The sequence below is a fragment of the Lonchura striata genome, chromosome 3 (assembly GCF_046129695.1).
Source record: "Lonchura striata isolate bLonStr1 chromosome 3, bLonStr1.mat, whole genome shotgun sequence".
Taxonomy (NCBI): Eukaryota; Metazoa; Chordata; class Aves; order Passeriformes; family Estrildidae; genus Lonchura; species Lonchura striata.
The window spans coordinates 84,375,239-84,399,432 of NC_134605.1; the positions used below are offsets into that span (position 1 = coordinate 84,375,239).

Consider the following 24,194-nt stretch of genomic DNA (forward strand, 5'->3'; position numbering starts at 1 on the left):
TTAATTAAAATGTGCACAATACAGTTCTGTAGATCTTCTAGTTATGGTAAAGTTCTGGTTATTTCAAGTATCATAAAATAATTAAGGAGAAAAATGCCACAAATTTAACTGTTCACTTCACCTAATAAACACATAACAGGATTTGAGATTGCAAATACTGTAGAGGTGACAAACTCAAAATTCTCCCCAGTAGTGATGAAGTATATCTCATGTCACTCATATGCAGAAATGTCCATGTATTTCCATTGCTTAGGCACAGATTTCCTATTTAGTGCAGTAGTTGAAGTAATTTTCTTGACAATTTTAGAAATTATGAAGTTGTTTTCTTGACAATTTTAGAAATTATGCTTCAAAGGTGACATTGCCTTTTACAAAAATACATAGCAATATGCTATGTAATTCTCTCATGATGTGTGTTAAATTAAAACAAACAAACAAACAAAACAAAATATTATTAAATGGAAAGATTTATCTCAATACAATACCATGGTAGGAATGAAATGCTGATCTTGGGAGCTGCTAATGTGTGAATGTCAGTCTCCCAAGACCTGTCTTAAGCCTGGCAAAGGCTCCAGGATCTGCCTGCCACCTTGAGCAGTTTTAAATAAAGCACTGAACTTGTGTAGAGTGTACAGAAGTTTTCTCCTACACAGTTTCTTGCTTAGGGTAACTCAACCAAGGTTTAAAGTTGAAATAAAAAACACACGAAGGGAAAGCTCCGTGGCTCTGCAGCCTCTCAGAAAGCCTTTCCTCCTTTATGCTTCTTCTCCTAGTCCCAGGAAAAATAATTCCAAATATTTATGTGCAGGGCCAAACCCCCTTTCCAGGATTAAAACTGTTTAACTTATTTTTCTGGATGTGTAACACAAAGGCTGACCAAAAACTTGGCTTCTTCTTCCACCACTGAATCCTGAAATATTAAAGTCACTACAAAGTAAATTTTTCTTGGTAGCCTCCAACGTACCACACCTCAAACAAACTTTTATTTAAACTACCCACAAATTTAGACAAAATTTTGCATGTTGTTTTTGCAACCTTGTCCCTTGTACCACCATCAGTGATCCCACTGAAATTTCATCTATAGAAATCTATACCATGCTCTTTTTAAGCCAAAGTACGTGTGCTAATGCTTACTTTGCTTTTGAATTTCTTTTAAAATGTAACTACCAAAAGTTCCATACCAGCTAGGTTGTGATGACATACAGACAATAGCTCTCACCTTTGAGATCAGCCCAGGTAATAACTTCCAGAAAGGAGGCTGAAAACTCAGGAGATGCTCTTTCTCTTGATGAACTAGAGTTCAAATCAGTTAATAGTGGTCCTGGTGCAAAAATGTATCTTTTGAAACAGCTTTTTATTCACAGTAGTAGTTAAGACAGGTAAGTAGTGAGGGAGACAGTCATTTAATGTTTCCATTTCCACAGAGCTTTTTGTGACATTACTCTCAGTCTGATTTGCATTAGTTACAGCCATCTGTGGGTAAAAACATCTACGCCTTGGGCAGCGGATCTGTGCTAGATAAACACTGCATGACTCTAAGATATAATTGTTCCCTTTGTGTTTATATTATTGAAAGTGGTCAACTGCACACAATGACCTGCTTCAGAGACACATCGTTCAGCCAAACTTCCCAAATTAATGCTCTGGCATAACTCTGCTATGAAATCCTAAGGTTTGCACCCAGTATTGTTGGTTTATGCTCATTATCAAATATGTTCTGAGGAAAACACTACTGACAAGATACAAAAGTTCAGCTGTGCCACAGACAGACCAGCACAAAAAACCTGTCATCAGTTTGATACCTGGGCAAGGTAGGGAGCAGTATGAGACAGCAGGATTTTCTGTAGCACCTTGCATTTTGCCATCAAAGACAATTCCAGGTTATTTTTCAGGTGCCTAAGGCTGCTCATTTCTCATTCTCCCCAGATCTCCTCTCTTGGTACAAACCTTGCTTAGCAAGGAAGCACTTGCCTTTCTCAAAGGAGAATTAGACAATAGTCAACAAGACACGAGGCAAAAAAAAAAAAAAAATACAGGAAGAGTTGTTCTGTGATTTCCCTGGTAAATTAGACTAAATTTTTACTACAAAGCATGATTTTTTTTATTGTGACTGTCAGCTTGTTTTATAAGAAATTTTTCATGTAAATAATCTGTTACAAACATGATAAAAAGCTAAGAGAAATATAAGCACATGGGAGAATTAGCCATATATATAATAATATCTGAGAGTATCTGAATTACATCCAATAAATAGAAGCAGAGTGAGCATTTACAAAACTTTAAAGGCCTTTCAAACACAAGGCAGAATGAGATGGGGAAAAAAAAAGTGGTGCTAATACAACCCATTTCTACAGAAAAAAACCCTGATTCCCTCCCAAACTTCTTCTGAAGTGAAAACACTTCCAAACTGCTGTGCCAACTAAAACAGAACATTTTATGAAATACATATTTTAATGCAACTATGCATGAATACTAGTGTTTAAGGATCAAAGGCCCTTGTCTTGAACTAATACAATATTCAGAAATGTTGTTTCATGTATGCTAATAAAAAAAAATATGATAGAAAGCTAATTTCACTACTTCTGAACTATTTAACAGGCCATTTTCTTCCCTGTGTATTACTCAAAAGCAGACACTATGATTGAGCATTAAATTTTCCTGCTTTATTGATATAGAGGGCACTAACAAACCTATCACACATGAAGAAATAACAACCAGTTAATGATAAACTGGAAAATAAAACTTGCACATCAGCATCGGCACCAAAGAAAATGAGAAAGGACAGCAGAAAATTGCACAGCTCTGTACAAAGGGAAATTTTGAAATCCACATCATAATAACAAACATGAAAATCTGCAATAATCAATCAGGCAGTCTGAACCACAGATTTCAAAACCTGAATTTACTTGTGGATAGCAGAGAAAAAGATGGCTCCCCAGAGTACACAGCACAAAATCAAAATATAATTAACAAACATTTTTTCATGGTTCTAGGCTTAACTATTGGTTAAACAGAAACATGCCTTTTACAGTAACTTTAGACTCTATTACTCAAGCCAAGCAGTACTACATCTTTCCAGGGATTTCAATATATATTAGCTCATGGATGAAGATCATAAAATACAAAAGTAAAACAAACTTGCCTTTCATAGCAGGATTACACCATGGTGTTTGAATCTTGCAGAGCTAATGGTTTGAAGGTCAGGCTCTTTGGAACAGATGCACTAATCTCTTATTATCTCTATATTACACAAATTATTTCAGATAGTATTTTTTCTTGGAACTGACAGATAAACCTCTATTTTCTGCCTAGGATTATTGTGATCATTAATGAGAGTGGTTCTTTATGGGTGTGTTTGAAGTGTGAGAGGGTAGTTGTTATTGAGTATAGGTTGGTATAGAAATAGCAATGGCCAATTAAATAGCAGGGAAAAGTAAGACACATAAATTACATGCAGATAAGATGCTGTAAAAATAAGGACTAAACATAATATATTAACAGAAAAAGATTCCTATGTAATGAATCAAAATCACATAAGGTAAAATCTAAGATCAGAGCACAATCTTGCTTTATTATTAGGAAATACTATTAAAGGAAACATGCAGTTTTGTTATTATACCCTCTATAATAGGTCAGACTTTAAAACTCTATGGGTACAACAGAATCTAATAGATGACAGACGATATGAGATAAAACAAATAATAAAAAGTGCATAAAGCCTGGCTTGTTTATATAAAGCTGGTATTACTACTTTCCCGACTAAGTAAGGTCTGACAGGACATAATACAATTATCTAATTGGTACCCAGCTTCTAATAAAATCACAATTAATGACATCAAGAGCATGCAAATATCATAAAACAGAAATTTTGTGAAGCTCCTTGATAAATTAAAATAAACAGCTACTGCCAGAATAAGAAAAATGTAAAAATGACTTTGAATAAACTCAAATATCATATATAGATGTTTTAATAACTATTTTCCAGCCTTTATATCACCATAATTATATGTTATTAATCATATAATCATCTTTAGGCTATCAAAAATACTAAAACTAATATGTCAGCTATTAGAAAAAGAATATTTTTGAAAAAGAGTCTGCAATCACAAGATTTACACTATCTATTAGTGACATAGCACTGAAGATATGTAATGAACACAATCTCCACTTTCTTTTGAAGTGAATTTTTATCTGCTTTTCAGGGGTAACAGGAGCCAATGTCACTGAAAAATGAGTCAAATCTAAAAATTATTTTACTTAATAATCTTTTCATAAAATGTACCTGATTGCATACTGTTTTCAAAAGAATATTTTTATTCATGATGTCTCCTATTTTCCTCAGCTTCTAATATATGTATTTAATTTTTAACAAGAACATATTCTAACAGAAAATTGAAAGCATTTCTCTCAAGTCAAGATCTTCCAATATAGTCAGAAGAATTCTTAGAATAATTTCTTTTTTTCCATTGAAATATTGAAGTAAAATCAATTTTTCTAACCCTTGCCCAGTGATGGTCTTTCTCTGAAGACTGCACTATGTGTAATGCCACATTGGGAAAGAGGAAGATGCCCAATGAAGACCAAAATTTTTTCAAAGGCCTTAACTTTTCTATACATTTTTCTGTCATCCTCAAGGGAACTTCAGGCTACACAGAGTCATTGATGATATCAAATGAAATATAAAAGCATGGGTTATTTAGAAAAAATCTGAAGTACATGGTGTTGTTAAATATTTTCTTTTCCCCTACATCCAGAAAAATATTTTTGTCTTACATATTCACAAAAACATGAAGAATTTTCACCAAGTCCTAGTTCATCATGCGTAGATCTCCATGGGGCTATTCCCCATGAAGCATACATAGCACTGCACTTCACCATCATGAGGATAGTTAATACATCATATTTGAAAAAAAATCCAATACTTTGTAATGTGACATTATTTGTTTCAACAGTGAGGAAAATAAAACACTTTAGAAACCAAAGTTAACTTGCCTGTAAACTCCTGTTCTAGCACAAGGGTGCCTGAAAATTTGAAATATTTGCGACTAGGATATGATTTATATAAAAAGTCTTATGTTTTTAATTCACCTCTCAGTCTGTGAGTTTATATTATGTTCTGTCCTATTCATTCCAGCAACACAATGATAAATAAAGCACCAATCCAAAATCATGGTGAAATTCTGGTCTGCTTTTCTTCAGAATTACAAAGGGAAAGAACATCTTGTGTACACTTAAAGGATCTCTTATCATACCACTTTCCTATTCAGCAAGGCAGGTAACCACAGTATTTTCAGGTATTTTGTAAGGATAACTTTGACAGTGATAATTATTATTTTGGTTAAAAAAACCTACAATGTAATGAAGACATCTTGTTACAGAGAGTGCAGCACTGTTCCATCAAGCAGGATAACAAATGTCACCATGCTACGTTCTGAGGTACAAAGCATGAGCTAAAAGAACATTCAAAAGGATGCGAGTATAAACATACACATTTGCAAGGCAACCCTGTGATGGATGAATCTGTTTTAATTTAATTGAGTTGTTCACATAACCTATGCATTTCTTCATAGTTCAATGAGTTCCCAGCTTAAAAGACTTTAGGAATCTTCTTACAGTCAGGTCCTGACTGAGCTTGTGGTCAACATATCTTCTATAATATCACTAAAATACATCGATTAATCAGGTACTTCTTGCTCATTTAGCTAACTTCACACTGCAAGGAGTGATCTGTGGTATTTACCCTTAAAGCAAGTAACCTCTTTAGAGTAATTAATTAAAATCCCCCAAACAGAAACATTCTTACTGGGAGGACACAAGAAATGAAGATGCTAAAGGAAGCCGGCCCACATTATACCCCAGCAGCACAGAGCTGAGTCCCACTTTAGCATGTTTGGTCATCAAACACTATATTGTTTTCAGCCACAGATCCCTATTTCAAGAAAGCTCACACTGTCCTGGTTTATATTGTAAACATTATTAAACATATTTCATATGTAAGTAATATATAGATGGATTTTAAAGTATGGAAATTTAATGTCCCACAGACTCTCTCCTTAAAACAATACCCCTCTGTAAAGATTACACACAAGTGGTTACACACATACATGAACACTATATTACTGTTTCTCTTATCACATGCTCCTAGGTAAACAAGCAGTTAAAAATATCTTTTAATCTTGCAGTTAAAAGTTGTAAGCTTTTTAGGAAGTCGGCTCTTCTGCAGCCTGTGGGATTTTCAGTCGATCACTCGCAGTCCTGAAGTTTGCTCCTCAGTAAAACAGGACAATGGCACTTACCGTTCCTTTGTAAAATGCTTTAAGGTCTATGGCTGCCAACAATGCAAAGAACAAAGAACCATCACTACTATTAAAGAGGTCTGACATGAACTATAAAAATCAGAATAAATTGAGAGCACATAAAACAAATTGCACTACAAAGTTCAACAGTACATATTTACATAGTAGCCATAGCAGTTCTTGCTCCAGCCAGGATTGCAAAAAGATTGCTATACTGCTACTAGAACTCTAAGAGAACAGATAACTTTGAACAACAGAAAAAAAAAAAGATCTGCAAAAGTTCATCCATTTATTCTACAGAACAATAGTTTTGGGCTGCTAAATTCTTAAGCCTTGAAATCAATGGGATTTTTAAGCATCAAACTCTCCAGACCAATTGTTTTCTTAAAAATAAGCATATCCCCCCAACAGAGACCATTTTTATGCATAAAGAGATACCACCTGTGAACTAACATGCCTGTGAGAAGCTCTTTAAGTGGAAAAAGAATGTTACAATGCAAAGCATCAGTGTTCACTTCTCAGTTTTGCAACTTCATTTCATACATAGTTCTTTTAACAAAAACTTCTCTATGGCATCTGGCTTTTGTCATAAGTGCTGTCAATATTGTAGTTGAGGGTGCCACATGAACACAGATAAAGAGTTAAGCATGAGAAGAAAGTCAGGAGATGTCACATCTGTCACCCTAAATTGACATCACAGACAATGGTTTGGGTTGGAGGGTACCTCTGGAGGTCATACAGACCAAACCCCTGCCATGGCAGGGTCACCTAGAGCAAGTGACACAGGAACATATCCAGGTGGGTTTTGAATATTTCCAGAGAAGACTCAACAGCCTCCCTGGGCAGCCTGTGCCAGTGCTCTGTCACCCTCAATGTAGACAATTCTTCCTCATGCAGAGGTGGGCCTCCTTATGTTTTAGTTTATGGCCATTACTCCTTGCTTGATACCCATCTTTGAGATATGCACATGCATTGCTGAGATTCCCTCTCAGTCTCCTCTATCATCATTCAGCCTCTCTTATGGGATCAACCACTGATCCAGCTGGACATTTGATTTGCCTTCCTGTTTTTCTTCCTCACTTTTAACGTAACTAAACTTCATGCTGTACAAATATTTGCTCTTTTAGCAACAGACTATTTGCAACTATAAGCAAAAAGTAATATTTAAACAATACTGAGAAAGCATAGTATTGACAAAAGCATTGACACACAACCCCCCAGTAAGACTAAGATAACATATTTACTGCTCAGTGTACCAGCACTAGGCACAGGGCAGCACTGGGTGAGTGACAGCACATTGCAGTTTGCAGTGCTCCCCTGCTGCCCTTTGAAGTCTAAGAGCATTATTATATTCCCAGCACGCAAAAGCTGGCAATACCATATCCTAGAAAAAAGTTATATTTTTATTAATAGTACCCAAACAAGTTAATATTATTAAAGTACTTGCACTTTCATCATAAACACTGTATTACAGGTGCTATTATTGCATAATCTGCTTGACTGATGACGATGTATGAACAGCTTGGATCATGACAGTTGTGCTGAGAGCACAACTAATTCATGTTGCAATAAATTTACAATTCATTGTGTCATTTCCATCTACATGATTATTCAGTTTTTGTTTTGACTGGAAGGATTCATAGCAATTACCCAGTATTACTTTTAATGATGACAATTATTCATCAAAAAAATTAGTATATTTAAGGAGATTTGATCACATTTAAAACAATTAACCAATGGACTTCTTAAAGATTTTTCATGGCACTACTTCTGAGGCTGACAACCTCACTTTCTTTAACATAAACATATTAATGGTTCCTTTCATGCAAACAATTAATACAAAAAAAGACACAGACACACAGATAACTGTGCCTCTTGATTAGCATTCACACAGATTCTAGCATTCACACAGAATCTTAGAAAGCTGACTTTACGTCTTATGGATGCTGAGCAATCAGCAAAGCAAATGAGAGAAACCAGTTATGAGATAGAGAGTTACAGCATCTCAGCAAGACTTACAAAAATAGAATCAGAAATCTTTAGACAGTTGTGCCTATGGAAAATAAGTGTGCCAAAGGCACTCTTGCATTTGTAATTTGAACTTAGCTACCACCCAGCCAGATCAGGTTCAAGGCTGGTGCTCTGTCAGTTTGCTTATTGCATGTAGAGCTGGAAGAACAAGAATGTGGCTATTTTGTGTAGCCTAGTGGTGGTTATTTTTTAAGGAAGACCTCTTCTATCCAAGCAACTCTGCCCTGTGCCTGCCTTGCAAGACAGGCAATAGAAAAACTTTCAGGATTCAGCTACAGGACATGAAGGACTGAGGCAGCTGAAAGCCCTTGTTTCTGAAGGAGACCAAAGAAAGGTTTGGGAGCAAAAATAGAGGGGGCTGGGCACAGGCCAAATAGGACTCAGCTCACTAAATTTCAAGTGTTTATAGATGTTGCACAGGAGCAAGTCATGCCAGACTCCTTTTAAAACATACACAGAAAACCAGACATTTTAGGGGGCATTTAGTTTTTACTATTTCAGACATTCACTTGAGGATGGTTAAGGCATGTGTGGAAGTGAACATTTCTTTCTGCTGGCTAGAAAGCAAGCCTGAAGTGATAAACTGACAGCTATGTTGTGGACATGTATACTTGTTTCGACTACTGCTACCCTTTCTTTTCCTGGTCAACTTCTTTGAAAAATGGTGCCTTTCTAGTTGTCAAGGACAGGGTTCATGTTCTGTATCCCACAATCCCTCTCCAACTCCTGAAGTACAGCTGTACCATGTAAGTCTATTGAGAAAAAGACAATCTGAGAGAGATGGACTCATGGGATTCCTTAAAGAGCTAAGCAGTGGGAATTACTGGCTAGAAGATATGTGCTCAAGTCTTTCTAGATGCATCCTTGGGTTCTTTAAATTAAAAATGGAACAATACATTATGGCAAATATTCAGCCACCAGCATTTGCACAGAAAGATTTTCTTCTGGACCACAAAGACCAGGACTGGAGAAGGGCTTTTTGCCCTTTATAGATTGTCCCCTAGCCCAAATAACGAAACTTTAAATATTATTGTGGTAGCCTGCTACAATTTAGATCTGAATTATTGGGAAAAGTCACTGTCCTGGGATTTTGGCATGGGCAAACTTTGGACCAGCAGCTGCTGTGAGGCAGACTGGGAGAGCATGTGCCTTAACTAAAAGGGGATCCCATCAAATTTCTTGACATTGTTCCAAGCTGGCTATAAACATAGCTATCTCCAAGAAGCACAGTATAGGGTAAAGGCCTATATGCAGGCATGGAGCATAAAAATTCTTCTTGTGCAAGAATAAATAAAACTGTATTTGCAACTATGTAAATGCTGCTAAAGAAAACTGTAAACTGCTACTCAAACTCATCACATTTTCTCCACCACCTTCTCAATCACTTTGTATTCTGGATTCCCCAGTCAATGACAAAGGTTCAACTCCTATGAGCTAATTCCTGACTATAATCCCTGCATAAATATATTAAAGTTGTCTGTTCCAACACATGCTAGAGATGATAGCTCTCTTGCTGTGATATTTAGCCAGAGCTGTGAATTTTTTAACATCTGAGGAAAAGTAAGCACAGTATAAATGCTACTCAGTTCTTTCAAACCCAGCTCTTGGTGTGGTTGTGCCTCACATGGACCATTGCTGAGACTTTGGAGACAGGGTCTGGTTACTAGGTTGGATCTTGTGTGTGACCTTTCTGAAGTGACCCCTTCACAGTGCAGTAGAGAAGAAGTCCGTAACATGGTATGCCTCTAAGTTAAAGACAACTGATTCACTCAAAATGTTTTTCTGGTGAATTATTTCTTTTCCATCAATAAATACTACTTCAGTGGAAAACTTTAATTATGCAAAAAAGCAAATCAACCATACCAGTATAAAACCTGGAAGTTTTTTTCTATGTCCCTTGAACATCTTTCCTGGGTAATGTTTGGAGCCCAGACTGGAGAAAGCAGATGAGCCTTGTCAAAGAAATCTCCTCACCCTGCCCTGACCATGAACTCTTGAAATGAGCTGTTCAGACAGAAGATTGTTAGTAGAATAACTTTTAAATACAGAGTAATGGGTCAAACATATCTACTTTTATACATAAATCCTAGGTCACATCTATCCCTAATTAATTCAGTGTTTAAGTCTGGCTATGCTCTGAGAGAGATCACTTAACACCAGCAAATCTAATCAAATGCCACCAAGAGCCATGTGAAAGCAAAAGTAATGAAAACAGCAACCCTGATATTCCTGCCTGGAAGAGCTTTTGGATATTTTAACATGTTTTGTAAACAGGAAATCTATTTGCATGCACCTGTGTTAAAATAACTTGTCAATCTGACAAGTTTTGTTCTGAAACCAGAGAAATCATACAAAATAAATGGATTCCCAAGACACTGATTCTTTTGTCAAAGACACAAAATCCACTATTAAAACACCACCACCATCACCACCGCCCACGACTTTTAGTAGTGTTTCACACTGATATTTTCCAAGCACTACATAAAATCAAAGCTTAACCCAAGTTAACCCAAGCTTCAAAGGCAGGAACTGTTTTGGGCACCCACCCTATCTTATCTAACCATGAAACTTTTGTTCTTCACAGATCACAGAATTAAAGCAGAAAGACAACTGCCTCCTCTGGGTTCAGCACTGACCTGGCTCGACCTGAAGCAGAATCAAGCTTTCAACACACAGAGAATTTTTGTTAGGATGGCCAGACAGCTAGAGCTTCTGAGAACTAAAACATCTCATTTCTAAGATTCCTGGTAAAGTGAACCTTTTGAAGTAATTAGACACCAGAAACTGAATTTTTGCAATATGAAAAATGGCTGTACGGATAAACTATATATGAGTGTCTGTCTGTGAGCATCAAGTATGTCTACAAATATTAAGTAATTTCAAAGCAATTCTCAAGGTAACTTTGAGGATAAAACCACAACAGTTCATTGAACAAATACAGTAGTTTAATCTTTTAGCCTTTTGAATGTCTTAATTCTATGGCACTGCAGTTAAATATTTGCAGACTTCAGTCTGAAAATCTAAACAAATTGTCCAATTTCAGTTAATTCAAGCAAGCTGAGCCAGACCTGAGGATACACAGAGGCCACACGTACTGTTACTGAGGTGTAAGTAACTGCACTGAGGTTAGTACAAAAGGAAACAGCAATTCAACTTCAGCATTGCACAGTATTTTTATGCTGTACTCAGAGTAAGTTATACCAAATAACAGACATACTCAGCACCTAACACCACCAGAGAAATTAATGCAGATATAAACAAACATCACTTTGCACTATTGGACTCCTTTTGGAAGTTAGACAGAAATCACTTCTAAAAACTGCTTATCGAAATAAAGAAAAGATTGCAGAACATTCAAAAGCCTAATGGAAAAGGTAAAAACATGCCACAGTTGATAAAAAATATTTGTACTTTGACAACATGCCAGTGACTTAGAGATTTGATCATCTCTGACATCCCGGCATTGGTTTTTTCTTTGTCTTTTCATGGCAATTTAAAGAAAATTTAACATGCAACAAACTCGCTAGTCAAATGGAGTGGTCAAAAATCAGTCAAAATTTAATTTAAATACTTTAAATACCAGTACATGTACAAAGGAGAATACAGCACAAAATTAAAAGTATCTATTCAAATATGAACCTGTAAAGTTCTCACTAGATTCTGACTGACTTGCTGAGAAAGCAACGACTTCTGGTTTGTTTTGGTGAAAGCCATTCACAAGCACAGGGAGCAGACGCTTCCAGGGGAAAAAAGACACTGCACATCAGCCACGTTTATGCATAAAATGCAAGCAGATGCCACCAAAGAGCCAAGCTTTATACTGAAGAAGAAGAAATTAAGTGGGCGCCTCAATCCTCCTTTTCCCTTCTCTTTGTGTGTCAGACTGGCTGTTAGGAAGCAAGTTTGGACTAGCAAGTAATATGAGGTGCTTGTTTTCATCTCTTCCATCCTTGTTCTATTTTAAGACTTGCCAAAGTGGTTATTACTTATGTTAATTTAATTCACATGCCATCTAAAGTATGAAGAGTACTCTGGGTAATAAAAATTATACAATCAGAGATCTAATTCCTTTGTCACACAGTTTACATTAACCTGCTGCTCTTTCTCTTCTTGGAAACAAAGTCAGCATTGGACTGCACAATAGCCCTGGCGAGCAGAAGCACTGCCTGACTGATGCCTGTGGGTCCAAGGCCAGTGCCTGTCCTTGTTTATCACCTGTGTCCTGCAATGCTGCTGTTACCTGGCGTTCAGCCAGCTAACCCAACCTCCTTTCTGGATATCTGAAAACAACTGGAGAAAGGAGTTGCTTTTAAGGGTATGCCTCAGGTATGCTCAGACTCTTTCCTATGCATATGCAAAGCTCCTGCTGGGTGAAAGTTTTCAGTTGAAATTAAAAAAAAAAAAAAGATATTCAGCAACTGAAACATTTTGTGAACGGATACCTGCTCTGAGACTGGTAGCATTTTATTTAAAAATGTTATTCATATTTGTTCATAATTTAGGAAATGATCAAAATTTTGTCCTTTCAAGATCAAATAATAAATTTTTGATTGGAAATAATTTTTCATCTACCTTAATAACTGGCAAAAATTATTATTTAAAAAATTATATTAATATTTTTTCATAACTTTACTGAGTTCTGCCTATTTCATTTCTTATGGTACAGAATTTGGAGTATCTAAGACCTATTAGCTGTATTGCAGACTTGTATAGCTACCTTATATATGTATACAGCTTTTTTTATAAATACAGTAACAATCAGCTGCAGTAAAAGCAGCAAGCTTTATTATTGTAATAACCATTATGATTATTTGCCTTGAAACAACAGATTTTGTCCTAGGTTAAGTTTATTGCTTTTTATTTGGATTCTGTTTGCTAAAAGTTCTATTCCTAGGCAAAAAAAAAATTACTGAAAAAATTCTCAAAGCTTATCTTCCTATTCATATATAAAAGTCCTAATAAGATTAAAATAATCTCTAAATCTAATGCTACTTGAATTCACTAAATGAACCTTTTTTAAACTCAGCTTCCCAAAATCTTATAATCAAAAGTATTATTATTAAAAATGTTTTAAAAATTAAACAAAAAATAACCCCCATAAAACCACACCCCTTCAAAAAAACCCCATAAAACAACAAAAACAAACAAACAAAAACCACAAAAAAAAACCCAAGACAAAAAAAATATTCAAGATTTTTTATAAAGTCTGTTTTGTTTTCTAAAATATACCAAACTACATAATTTCTTGGCCCTATTGAACTTAGAGATATGATACCTGTATCTGATATACTGTGTTGAACAGGCTATCTAAATTAAAAAAAAATAATCAAGGTTTATATTAGATAAGAAAAGGACTGCTTCTGAAAGAGAAAAAAAAAACCAGGTCTATCAAAATTAAGCTCAGTCATGTGACTCTAAACCAAGAGGGCTTTATTCTTCCATGAGAAAGGAATGAATTCCTGTGCCACAGGAAGTGCAGTTTTCCTATGAATGACTGCAGGTACTCGAAAATTCTACAAGTTCCAGAACACAATCTGTGGATCTAATCAGGCAAGAAGCATATGAAGAGTAATAAAATACAAGTTTTAAACTGACATTCTCTTAAAGAGAGGCATTTACATAGAATTTTTTAATGTGAAGATAGTACAATTTTCTTCCCTCTTGGTAGTCCTTTGGCACCACTCTATTTCCTTTTTCTATCATAATTTTGGTACTATTTCAACTCTGTGTTAATACTTGCACAAAGTAAAGCTTGTTAACATAGTGTGAATCAGATAACAAAGCAATAAAAATCTTATTTAAACAGCTCAGTTAAATATAGTCAGAAGTATAAGTGGGCCTTTTTCTAAGATCTTTCATAAGAAAATACAATATAAAAATAGCAGTGAAGCTACACTTATTAAATACATTTGACATATTTTGAAATTATACAAGACATGCATGATATAGCCTAGGCATAATCAAGATTATGCTTTCAGAAAGCTATAAATTTTCCTAAACCCCACGCTACTTACATATTGTAAATAGCCCTAAGAGCAGTTATTGCTGCAGTTATATCTATATTTAAAAATTTAGGGAGAAGTTGCAAATAGAAAAACAGAGCAATACTTCTGTGTACCAGCCAAACTGCATAACAGGAGAAAAAGTCACAAGTTGCACTTCAGGAAAAGGAAAAGAACCACATGTAACACTAATTCAACAGAGCAGTGGGACTTTGAAAATACTAGCCCTTATTAGGAAATCTTTTGGAAGATGAGTAACTGGAACTGAACTGTGTTTCTATTAAGGGTAGTGAATTCCTCAGCAAGACGGCAACAGTAAATAAAAGAGATTATGCTTACATTCACTCAAGAGTTTCAAAGAATTGAGTATCATTACTAAAAGAAAGAGCTCATTTTATGAAAATAATCTGGTATTTTTCTTCTTTTTTCAGTATTCTTCATCTGCTTGCTCATCTCCCTCCCCCTCTTCCCCACCCCTTGCTGCAGAAACATTTGGGTGCAGGAGCAGATCAAAGTTTTTGCTGGGACCAGGGTTGCTCTTTCCTGTTGGGTGTCAGGTGCAGAGCCCAGATCCTGTCACCATCCCTAAGGCACCATGACCATTCCTGCTGCCTCACTAAAGATTTTTTAGATTGGCTGAAAAGAGAAATCCTTCTAAATGTCAATCTCCCTACATTCTTCTTTTAGTGCAACAGAGCCATTATCCTCACAAATCATCACAACTATGCAGAGCAAGTTCTAAGGGCCTGCTCTGGCAAAAAACCCCAACCCAGATAAGGAAGACTATCACAGAGATAATACTGAACAGACAAGCAAGGCTAATGAGGAAGATGCAGGACAGACCATCACACTTCTGCTAGGCTGCTGAAACTTACTTTTCAAGTACACACAGTCTAAAGTTAAGGAAAAGATTTTGAAACCCTACAGACTTAAGATAATGAAATAGAGAAAGCTACAGCTAAGGAAGCTCATGTGTAAGTATGAAGCATTCTTGCAGAGATCAATGCCTGACACAAGTATTTCCAATACTTGGAAATGCTCCTCTAAGAAAACAGAGAACAACATGTGATTTACAGTAGACTGTTAAACCTGTGAGGTAACGCTATAGCTGTAAGACTCAGTGTAATTCTTAATTCCAAACTAATTTTCTGAATCTGCCATCAGAAAATCTGGTATCTTGTAGCATTCCACTTGGATGAACAAAAGATGGCAATACAAAAAAAGTAATATCAGACAATAAATCCTATGAAACAGCAAAATGGTACTATGCTAGATAAGAAACAAGAAAAAAGGGTTCTTTCCCTAAATGCTCTGAGAGGTTTAAGATACTTCTCTCTCTCTTCTGACTATTAGAAACCTTATTGTAATTTTGATACAAATATAAAAGTAACCAATTTATACCTATTTGTTATTATAGCAGTTTCTGATAGTGCTGAAAATTTTCATTACGTATTCCGAAAGGAATGAACTTGCAATCTGAATTGCCACAATTTTCTACTCATACCATTCTGTGAACATTTTGTCATGCAGTGAGTGCTACTCAAAAAAACTATTCCATCCTCAAGTTTATCTGTCACTGAATCACAGAATGTTCACAGAATAAGCTGAGTTGGAAGGGACCCACAAGGATCATGGTGTCTAACTCATGGCCCAGCCAGGACCATCCCCAAGAGTCCTTCCCCTAGATTACCAGGAACTGACATACTTTCTAAATCACTTTCATCATCATATTCTAGCAGCATAAACACTAGCTCTAATAAAATATCAACAAAATCTGCCTGTGGGTTTTGTCTTAAAATTCAACTAACATATTCTCTGGCTTGTTTTAATAAAACCTCTTGATGACTCCCTCCTAGCTGGTTTCTTCCTGACATCCAGTATTCCTTACTGATTCCCATGCTTTCTATCCAGTCTAATAATAATAGATTATTTACTGAATTCTAGATAATTATTCCAAACTTCTATCTAGAACTAATTTCTTATCAAATAAGCACAATTGATTTCACTAAAAAAAAATTTTAAAAAAAGTCATGTTATGAAGTAAAAGAATTGTGATCAGAAATGCATCTTTGTAATTCAATCAATCAAGCAATCAATATGAAATGTCAGGGGAAAAAAAAAGCCTGACACTGCATGAAAAGCTTGCCACAACCCTCATAAAAAAGAAACAGAATCATGCAAAGAAGCAATGGTGTTCTCAAGAAAGACAACAAACAAACCATCCTTATCCCAAAGGCCTTGCTCAGCACATTTTATTTCTCATTTTTTATCTGCTTTTTATGTGCATACTATCTAGACCTATGAGAAATCTCTCATTTTACTACAAGGATAGATAGAAAAATAATTCAACCAGCATTTCCAAACAAAAAAAGACAGAAAATTAAGAACCGATTAACAGACTGGGGGAGTGAGTGTGGTTTTGGGTTTTGATGGTTTGTTTGTGTTTGGTTTTGATTTTGGTTTTGTTTAGCTTGTTTGGGTTTGGTTTGGTTTTTGTTTTTTTTTTTAATGTCAGTGTCTACTCTGAAATGAGGTAGCTCTGAACCTGAAAGGCTCAATTTAAGCATTGCTTTGCTTAAATGTCCATGTTTCCCAAGCAAGGGTTTTTTTTGCACAACACTGTCTGCTTGTTATCAGTCACTAAGTAGCTCCAGTGAATCATCATATTCTCCATCAACAGAGTAATGGACAAGATTTTATTTTCTAAATCTTTATCTTAACTTCAGTCATCCAACCATGAGAGAAAAACACCTTGAGACCAGTGATGGAAGGTGAAATGTGGGGCAATCAGCTGGAAGAAGATGAGCTCTTTAAGCTGCAGTGAGCTCAAAAAAAGAGCATAGATATACTGTGGGATGCACGACTATCAGAACTTTACTGCTCAGTGACAATTTCCTCACTTAGATGATGCAATCTTATCTGAAATTTGGAATTTGGTGTTTAATTCAAAAGAACACAGAGAAAGCCACTTCTTTATAGGGCAAATTACAGAAAATGACAGAAAATATACTTTAGCAGGAGATTCTAGTTTTTACATAGGGAAGTATGTTCTAAGATAGTGTTTTTGCTCAGGTTTCAAGTTACTTCCTGAGGGAAGCAGACAAACACTTAAAGATTCCCTCCAAGTATCCACTTCAGAGACACACATAAATGAAGAGATTTTTTCTTCATTCTGTTTTCACCTTGTGACAACACTTGATTCCAGCTCTGCTTCATGGTATGTAATCTGTCTCTGCAGCATTAATGCCTGTGGCTTCATGTTGATGTTGAACTTCACCAACAGAAGATGGAAAACAAATATCTTTGGTTCTTACATAGGAAAATATCACTGTGATTCACACCATAAACATGGCAAGGCATGTTCATTTAGAAAATTGACCTGGTATCAGTGTAATGTCAAACTAGAAATGCTGCCCATTCTTCTAAGCTTCTTAGCTCTCCTCTGCATCTCTTCCACTCTCATCTGTGTCAAAATAGTTGAAAGCCACTGTTAGTACTTAAAGAGAAGAAAAGTGTACTTCTACAAATACATGATTTTTCTGAAGCACTATCTGCTGACCAGGAGGTAGAAAGCAAAAGTGAGGAATTCTTTTGCTTTCTTAAGGCACATATCTGCAAGTACCAGAAGAACTGAAAGGGATCCAGGGATGGGAATACTTTTTAGCTGAGATTAAGGTTTTCCTTCTCTCCAGAACTCATTTTACTGATGATATCCCCCCCCACCCTATTGCCTCTATCCACTTTGAAATGCATTATTATGTCTCTATATATGGTACAAATTCTGTGAATAAAATTCTTCCCTTCTGTTACAGAAGTTTTTATCTCATTCAAAACAAACCTACAGCCCCAAATCAAAATGTACTATGATCAATACTGGCCTCATTGATATGTAAACTACAAGATTAGATTTTCTGTAGAAGGGAATAGTATTGTAACACAAAATCAAGACAACTGATGATGACTTCTTATCCTAATCTAGCTTCCTATAATTTTTCTTTGATTTAAAGTTTAGTTGCTGTATTCATAAAATGGGAAGTTACATATTTATTCTGTATATAATTATATATTTATTTATCAAAATAAGGCTGGCAAAGAAATTTAGAAATGTTGAATTATAGCTAAAATGGTTATAGATGCCTGGAGCTATTTTCAATTTTCTGTTGTCATTTTGGGAGTTTTGCTTATTTTTTTCTCTTTATTTTCTTCTTTTTAACTGTGATAACATAAGAAGAGCTGGATTTTCATTAGGAATATTGTCAGAAGATGAAAAGCTTTTTCTGGTGAGCTATCTAATCAATCTGATTTGTGGGCACAATGAACAAATACACAGTAAGTAGGGATTTCACAGAACAGTTACTACAAGTATCATGTAATCTTAAACATAAAAGAAAGGTGCAGCAAAAATACATAATTTCATTGCAGATTTACATAAATATAGAAACCAATTATTTCACTGATCATCTATAAAGCATATATTCTGAATAAATATTTTCCAACAACACTGATCTGGGTGTGTAAAATAATTACTGGTCCTTCTAACTTCAACATGCAAGTGGACTTGCTTCATATGTACAAAGAAATCCATGTGTGTATGTATAGACACGAACATGTATGCACAGTACACAAACTCCTCATGTTCATGTACACTAATGCCTTTTTCAGCTGAATAGAAAATCAAGTCATAAATAACAGCTACCTTGCAGCAGTTCCATACATACCACTTCCATTTTTATATAACGTAAAGCCCATGCAGTATGTTACAAGGAAGAATTATCTACAAAAAGAGATATCTACAAAAAGTCGAATTTCTTCAAGTGAAAAAAGTGAGGCGGTAATAAACTTTAGTGACTTTGAAGACAGCAGTAAACTAGAATTTCAGATATACTCAATACATAAGAATATAGAACCTATGCTTTTAAAAGAAATCTGCCTTTTTACTTCCGATCTTCTATTTTGAGTTTTCAAAAACAAATAACCATGTCATGCTTCCCTTACTTATAATCATGCAAGACGTAGGAATTAAACCTAATTAAACAACCTATGGAAGCTACACATTTATTTCTATATTTTTATACTTCCTTTGAAATACATATATTGCATCAACAGCACACCTCCAGTTCCTGAAGATCTGTCCCAGAAGCTCCTACTTGGTACCATTTTTGGAGGCCCATAAATTTTCACATTAGTTCCAAAACTTCAGACCTTGACTATTAGAAACAATTCTCACATAATAAATTTTAAAAAAGTACCCAGTATATATTATATTGTCATAGCAGAAATTTTCTATATTTATCAATAGTGGAGACATTAGTAAGTTGCACAACACTTTAAAATGAAATAGACACTTTTAGGTTTCTCCTCTCATCTTGTATAATATAGGGAGGAAGGGAAGTGGGTCTCTGATTTAGGACATGAGTACTTAGCCTCCAACAATGTCATTTGGCAACTCTGTAAAGTCTGATGCATATATTGTTAAAAAAATGCATTCATTTAATTTACTGATTTTTGACAAAATTCAAAAGTAGTGACTGGCAAAAAATGACACATTATTATTTGCTCTGATTATACCATAGATAATATTGTTAGCCTGAGTCACAACAAGACAAGGTAAAGATGATTCTGAACTGTTTTACAATCATGAATAATACATAATAATTTTTTTCATATCTGATTTACTCTTTGAGTTACATTAAAACTTTAGAACTTCGATTCCTTGCAAAATTCCTATTGTTTTGAAATTTACACTAATCAAAACTTGGCGAGCTATAGTACCTTTCTATGAAGATTAGGAAAATATGAGCTTTAAATAGACGATACTGAGAAGTGCTTGGGAATCACAGCTTAGATTTTAAGTGGACTAAAATATCAGTGTAGAAATCCCTTCTACATGACAATACCACTTTTTATTACTTACAGAGCACACCATTGATTCTGATACATCTAAACCAGCATCTTACTGTGTACAACTATCTATATTCCAGTCTTATATTTAGTCACAGTGCATTCTTGAACAACACAATATTAATTACAGTTCTGAGCTTCAAATCCATCAGTTTCATTTAGCATTTGGTTCAACTGCATGATTTTCTGGCTTAAAATTCATGAGTAATGTAGAAAAGTATAAATCTTTTTGTTATAGCTGACCAAGCCTTAACCGTGAAAGGATCAATTCTACTGCCCATCTGGCAATCAAAGAAAACCAGGGGAAAGGGGGGAAGTATTTGATGATATAAATAAACAATATTGTTACTTACCATAGTTTAGATACTCTATGTGAGAGGAATGCTGAAATATGAGTGCATTGCATGCTAGGCTGAAGCTTTTCCTCTTTGTTTTCCTTCTCTTAGTAAGAAAGGACCCTTAGGGTCAGGTCCTGCTCCCACTGAAGACAAAGGCAAAAGCCTTCACTGGGGTTCAGGAGCAGGACAAGGACTTTAAAACATTCTTCTTCCCTTTTTTTATCTTTCTGTATGGGATTTGTTCCTGGAGGGTATGCTGATATGAAGCTTTTAAGATTTCTAGAGTCACAATAAAGAGTTGGAGGCTTATGCTCCTAATGAAGCATCGTGTTGTCATCTAATTTATCTGAAATCACTGACCCAAACTTGCCAGTATTACTTACAAAAAAATAAAATATTGGATTAACTCTCAACTTAAAAAACAGAAGTAATTTTAAAAAACGTATTTTATTCCACTACAGGTACAACCTTGTGATGCGAGTTGAATAACTGCCATTCATTTGCTCATATTTCAGTTCCCACATTCATACTCAACTCTTCTTGTAAAAGAAATTTCCTACACATAAAAAGCAGGCCTTGGCAAATGGTTATCCAATGCTGATACTGACACGTGTCTCATTCCATTTCTTGGCCTAACTGTAAACAAGGCTTCTAAGAGACAACAGTTTTCACTGATCAGGACAGAAAGTAACTACAGCACATATTCTAAAAGACATTTGCATATTGTTTCTTGCAGATGTTTAATAATAAAAGAAAATTAATATCTCAGAAATTTATTTACAGCTGGAAAATCTCTCTCAAGCAGTCTATATGCATATACATATAACACGGATGCCACAGATGAAATTATGGTAAACCATGTTTGGTGAGAGTCCTGTTTCCCAAGAGGGTGTGTCTCACTCACCTGTTTGACTAAGCTGAGATGTGCTTCTGCTCCTTCGAGACACTATGGCAACCACTTTGGCACTAAAGCTGGAACGCCTTTTCTTCCCACCTGTTCCAACCATGCCGACAGCCGTGTCCGACTGGCTCCCGTCAATGTGCTCCAGCTTATACATCTCTCCGCTCACACTTGTGCTCTTAGTGATTCTCCCTGAAGTCCCCATCCGTCTGCCTTGCATTTTAGGAGCAAATGTACTATAGTTACAAAGTAAAAACAAACATGTTAACTTGGCTGTGTAACAGCACTTCCAAAAGCCTTTTTTTTTTATTTTAATCAGTAAATGATTTTAAGTCTTGATACATTTCCATTTATTTGGCTCACAAGTAAAAGCTTAATTTGATCCTCCTCAGAGTACATATTTCCAATACTGTTGTTTGTCCTCCACTTTGAGGGAAATGAATAAAATTAATACTTCCCCATGTTTTTCAGAGCAACAGAGAGACACTTAAAAGTTATGTGAAGCCTTCCTGTCTGTATCCCCACAATACAGTAACAAATAAAACAGCAATTTTACAACCAAATAAAATTAATATGGGGTAGTAGTTTAACACATGCATCTTATCAATGCTGTTCACCAAAGCCTTAAGAGCTAGCAGAAATAAAGATATCATCTAAATTTTCATGCAGATCATGTAATATATAGTATTTTTTAGGTCTTCAGTCTCTCACTTCATTAAAGGTAAGTGCAATAATCACAGTATGAAGGTAAAATAATTTTGATGAAAAATCCCTAATAACCCACTAGAATTTCATTGATTGACAGAAAAATTAATCACTCTGGCAGTTCTGTTTGAGTTCCTTTAGCTATTGAATTGCATTTGAATGTTTCTATACAAATCCTTTTTCTGCTCCACTGTATAGAGGCAGGATAAAATGTTCACAAAGTTTAGACAACAGTCTCAAATACACACAGGACATACTAATACCCAGTCCTAAGTCTGCTGTGACCAAGAAAAGCCCCAGCTCTAAAGGCAATATAAAGTTAGTTGTCACTCTGTAGAGATGCAGAAATTTAAGTTGCAGCTGGACTCACTTCAGATGCAGTCGTTAAATCACCCAAGCATGTAGGAAATTCCTTAACCTTGTATTGCTGATTAGTAGACCTACTGGTAACATGCTATTTTAGGATTATTTTTTTAATTTTTCAGTATTTTGAAGTAAAATTTATTTCTTAACCAATGGTCTTGCACTCTTTCCCAACAAGTTCCCTCCGCAGCAGATGCAATGGCCTGCTCCTGTCCCCCATTCCCATCCACCCCTCACTGCCTCTCCCCCAGTCAAAATTAGAAAGAGTGAGGTTAGAGGCTTTTTTATATCATGTCAAGTTTCAGACAGATAGGAAATCAGGCCAGGGAAAAATGATGGGGTCAATGGGAGAAAAGCTTAAATACTGTAACTTCTATGAACCTGAGTCCTGCTGGAGTTTGATTTGGCCCTGTCCCAAGACAGAGCCAGGAAAGTATAAAAAATTGTATCCCTAAACTATAATTAAAACAGTGTAGCCCTGTTTTACTGGCAGTTACCAAGAGTTACTAATGTGTGGCCATAGGTAAGAGCACATAAAAATAGACATTATTCTTTGAAAATAAAGTTGGAAAAGCAAATTCTTTGACTAGACAACACTTAATATAAAAATCACTATCAATCTCTGCATAGGCCTTAAACTATCTTCAGCACTTAGAATCTGCTCCTGTTAAGCTCAGGTAAAAAAACACCTGTTCCATCAAACAGAACAAGCTGCTTGATGCACCAAAGTGTTCAAGAACACATTTTAGTGGACTACCTGGGGTACACTGAGCTTAAAATAGATTCTGTCGTGTTCCCTCCTGTCCCAGAGAAACTTTATAGACTGGCTTTTGGGTTTGCAAGGCAAAAATATAAGACATATGTATTTTAAAGTTTCCATAAACATTCCTTTGAGTTTTATCACCATTTTCCCCACCACACACTCTCTCACATACAAGAGAGCACACACATAAACATATTCAATCATTCTAGGAAGAATTTTAGATTGGAAAAGAAAAGCTTTTTAAAAATACCATCTTCCACACACATATATACACAAGTATCAAAGAAAAGGCCTCCAGGGTGATAGAAGGCATCACTGTGTCTCCTCCGGAGCAAGAGACACTTCACTGTTTCAAGGAGAGGACAGAGTCACACAGGCCTCACTTTGAGGGATTCTACTTCCTATTGTGATTAGACATGGACAACTCCTTTCCATGTGGATAAATTCTTTCCAGCACTTGGAATTGGATTTCAGTGACTGTCTATGTATTGCCAACAATGGCCACTCCACAAAGCTTTCTGTAGTCATTTTATTCCCATTTTTGAGCCTTGGAGTCATCAATTCTGTTAATTCCTGAGTTTATGCATCAATATGTCAGTAAGAGAGGGGAAATGAACTGAAAATACCTCTTTTGAGAGCATCTGTTGTCATTTGAACTATATTAACACGTGCTTTGCTGACATGCTAATCTATAAACCTATAATTTCCAGCACTAAGATTCAATGAACTGTAAAATCTGCCATGCAAATAAAGAATTATTTATCATATTATTGAATTTGCTCTACTGAATTTCAGGTGTTTCTGAATATAATAAATACTAAAATCATAATGTTTTTTATGCCAGCCTTCACTAATTTTTTTTTTTTTTTTTTACAATTTACCTGTAATGCTCTA

At 35.5% G+C, this 24,194-nt stretch overlaps 1 protein-coding gene across 34 annotated transcripts in view; it reads right to left on the bottom strand.

The window, feature by feature from the left end:
* Window positions 1-24,194, bottom strand: part of RIMS1 (regulating synaptic membrane exocytosis 1) — a 417,183-nt gene that overhangs the window by 271,162 nt on the left and 121,827 nt on the right. For 23 of the 34 annotated variants that reach the window (XM_077782342.1, XM_021553838.3, XM_021554103.3 and 20 more), the window contains one exon: window positions 21,473-21,705. The exons of 9 other annotated variants lie outside the window; for them this stretch is intronic. In XM_077782342.1, the coding sequence (XP_077638468.1) occupies window positions 21,473-21,705 (233 nt within the window). Of the gene's footprint in view, window positions 1-6,296; window positions 6,802-16,089; window positions 17,793-21,472; window positions 21,706-24,194 lie in introns of those variants that run through there. 2 more of the 34 variants (XM_021553987.2, XM_077782346.1) reach the window with 2 other exon arrangements.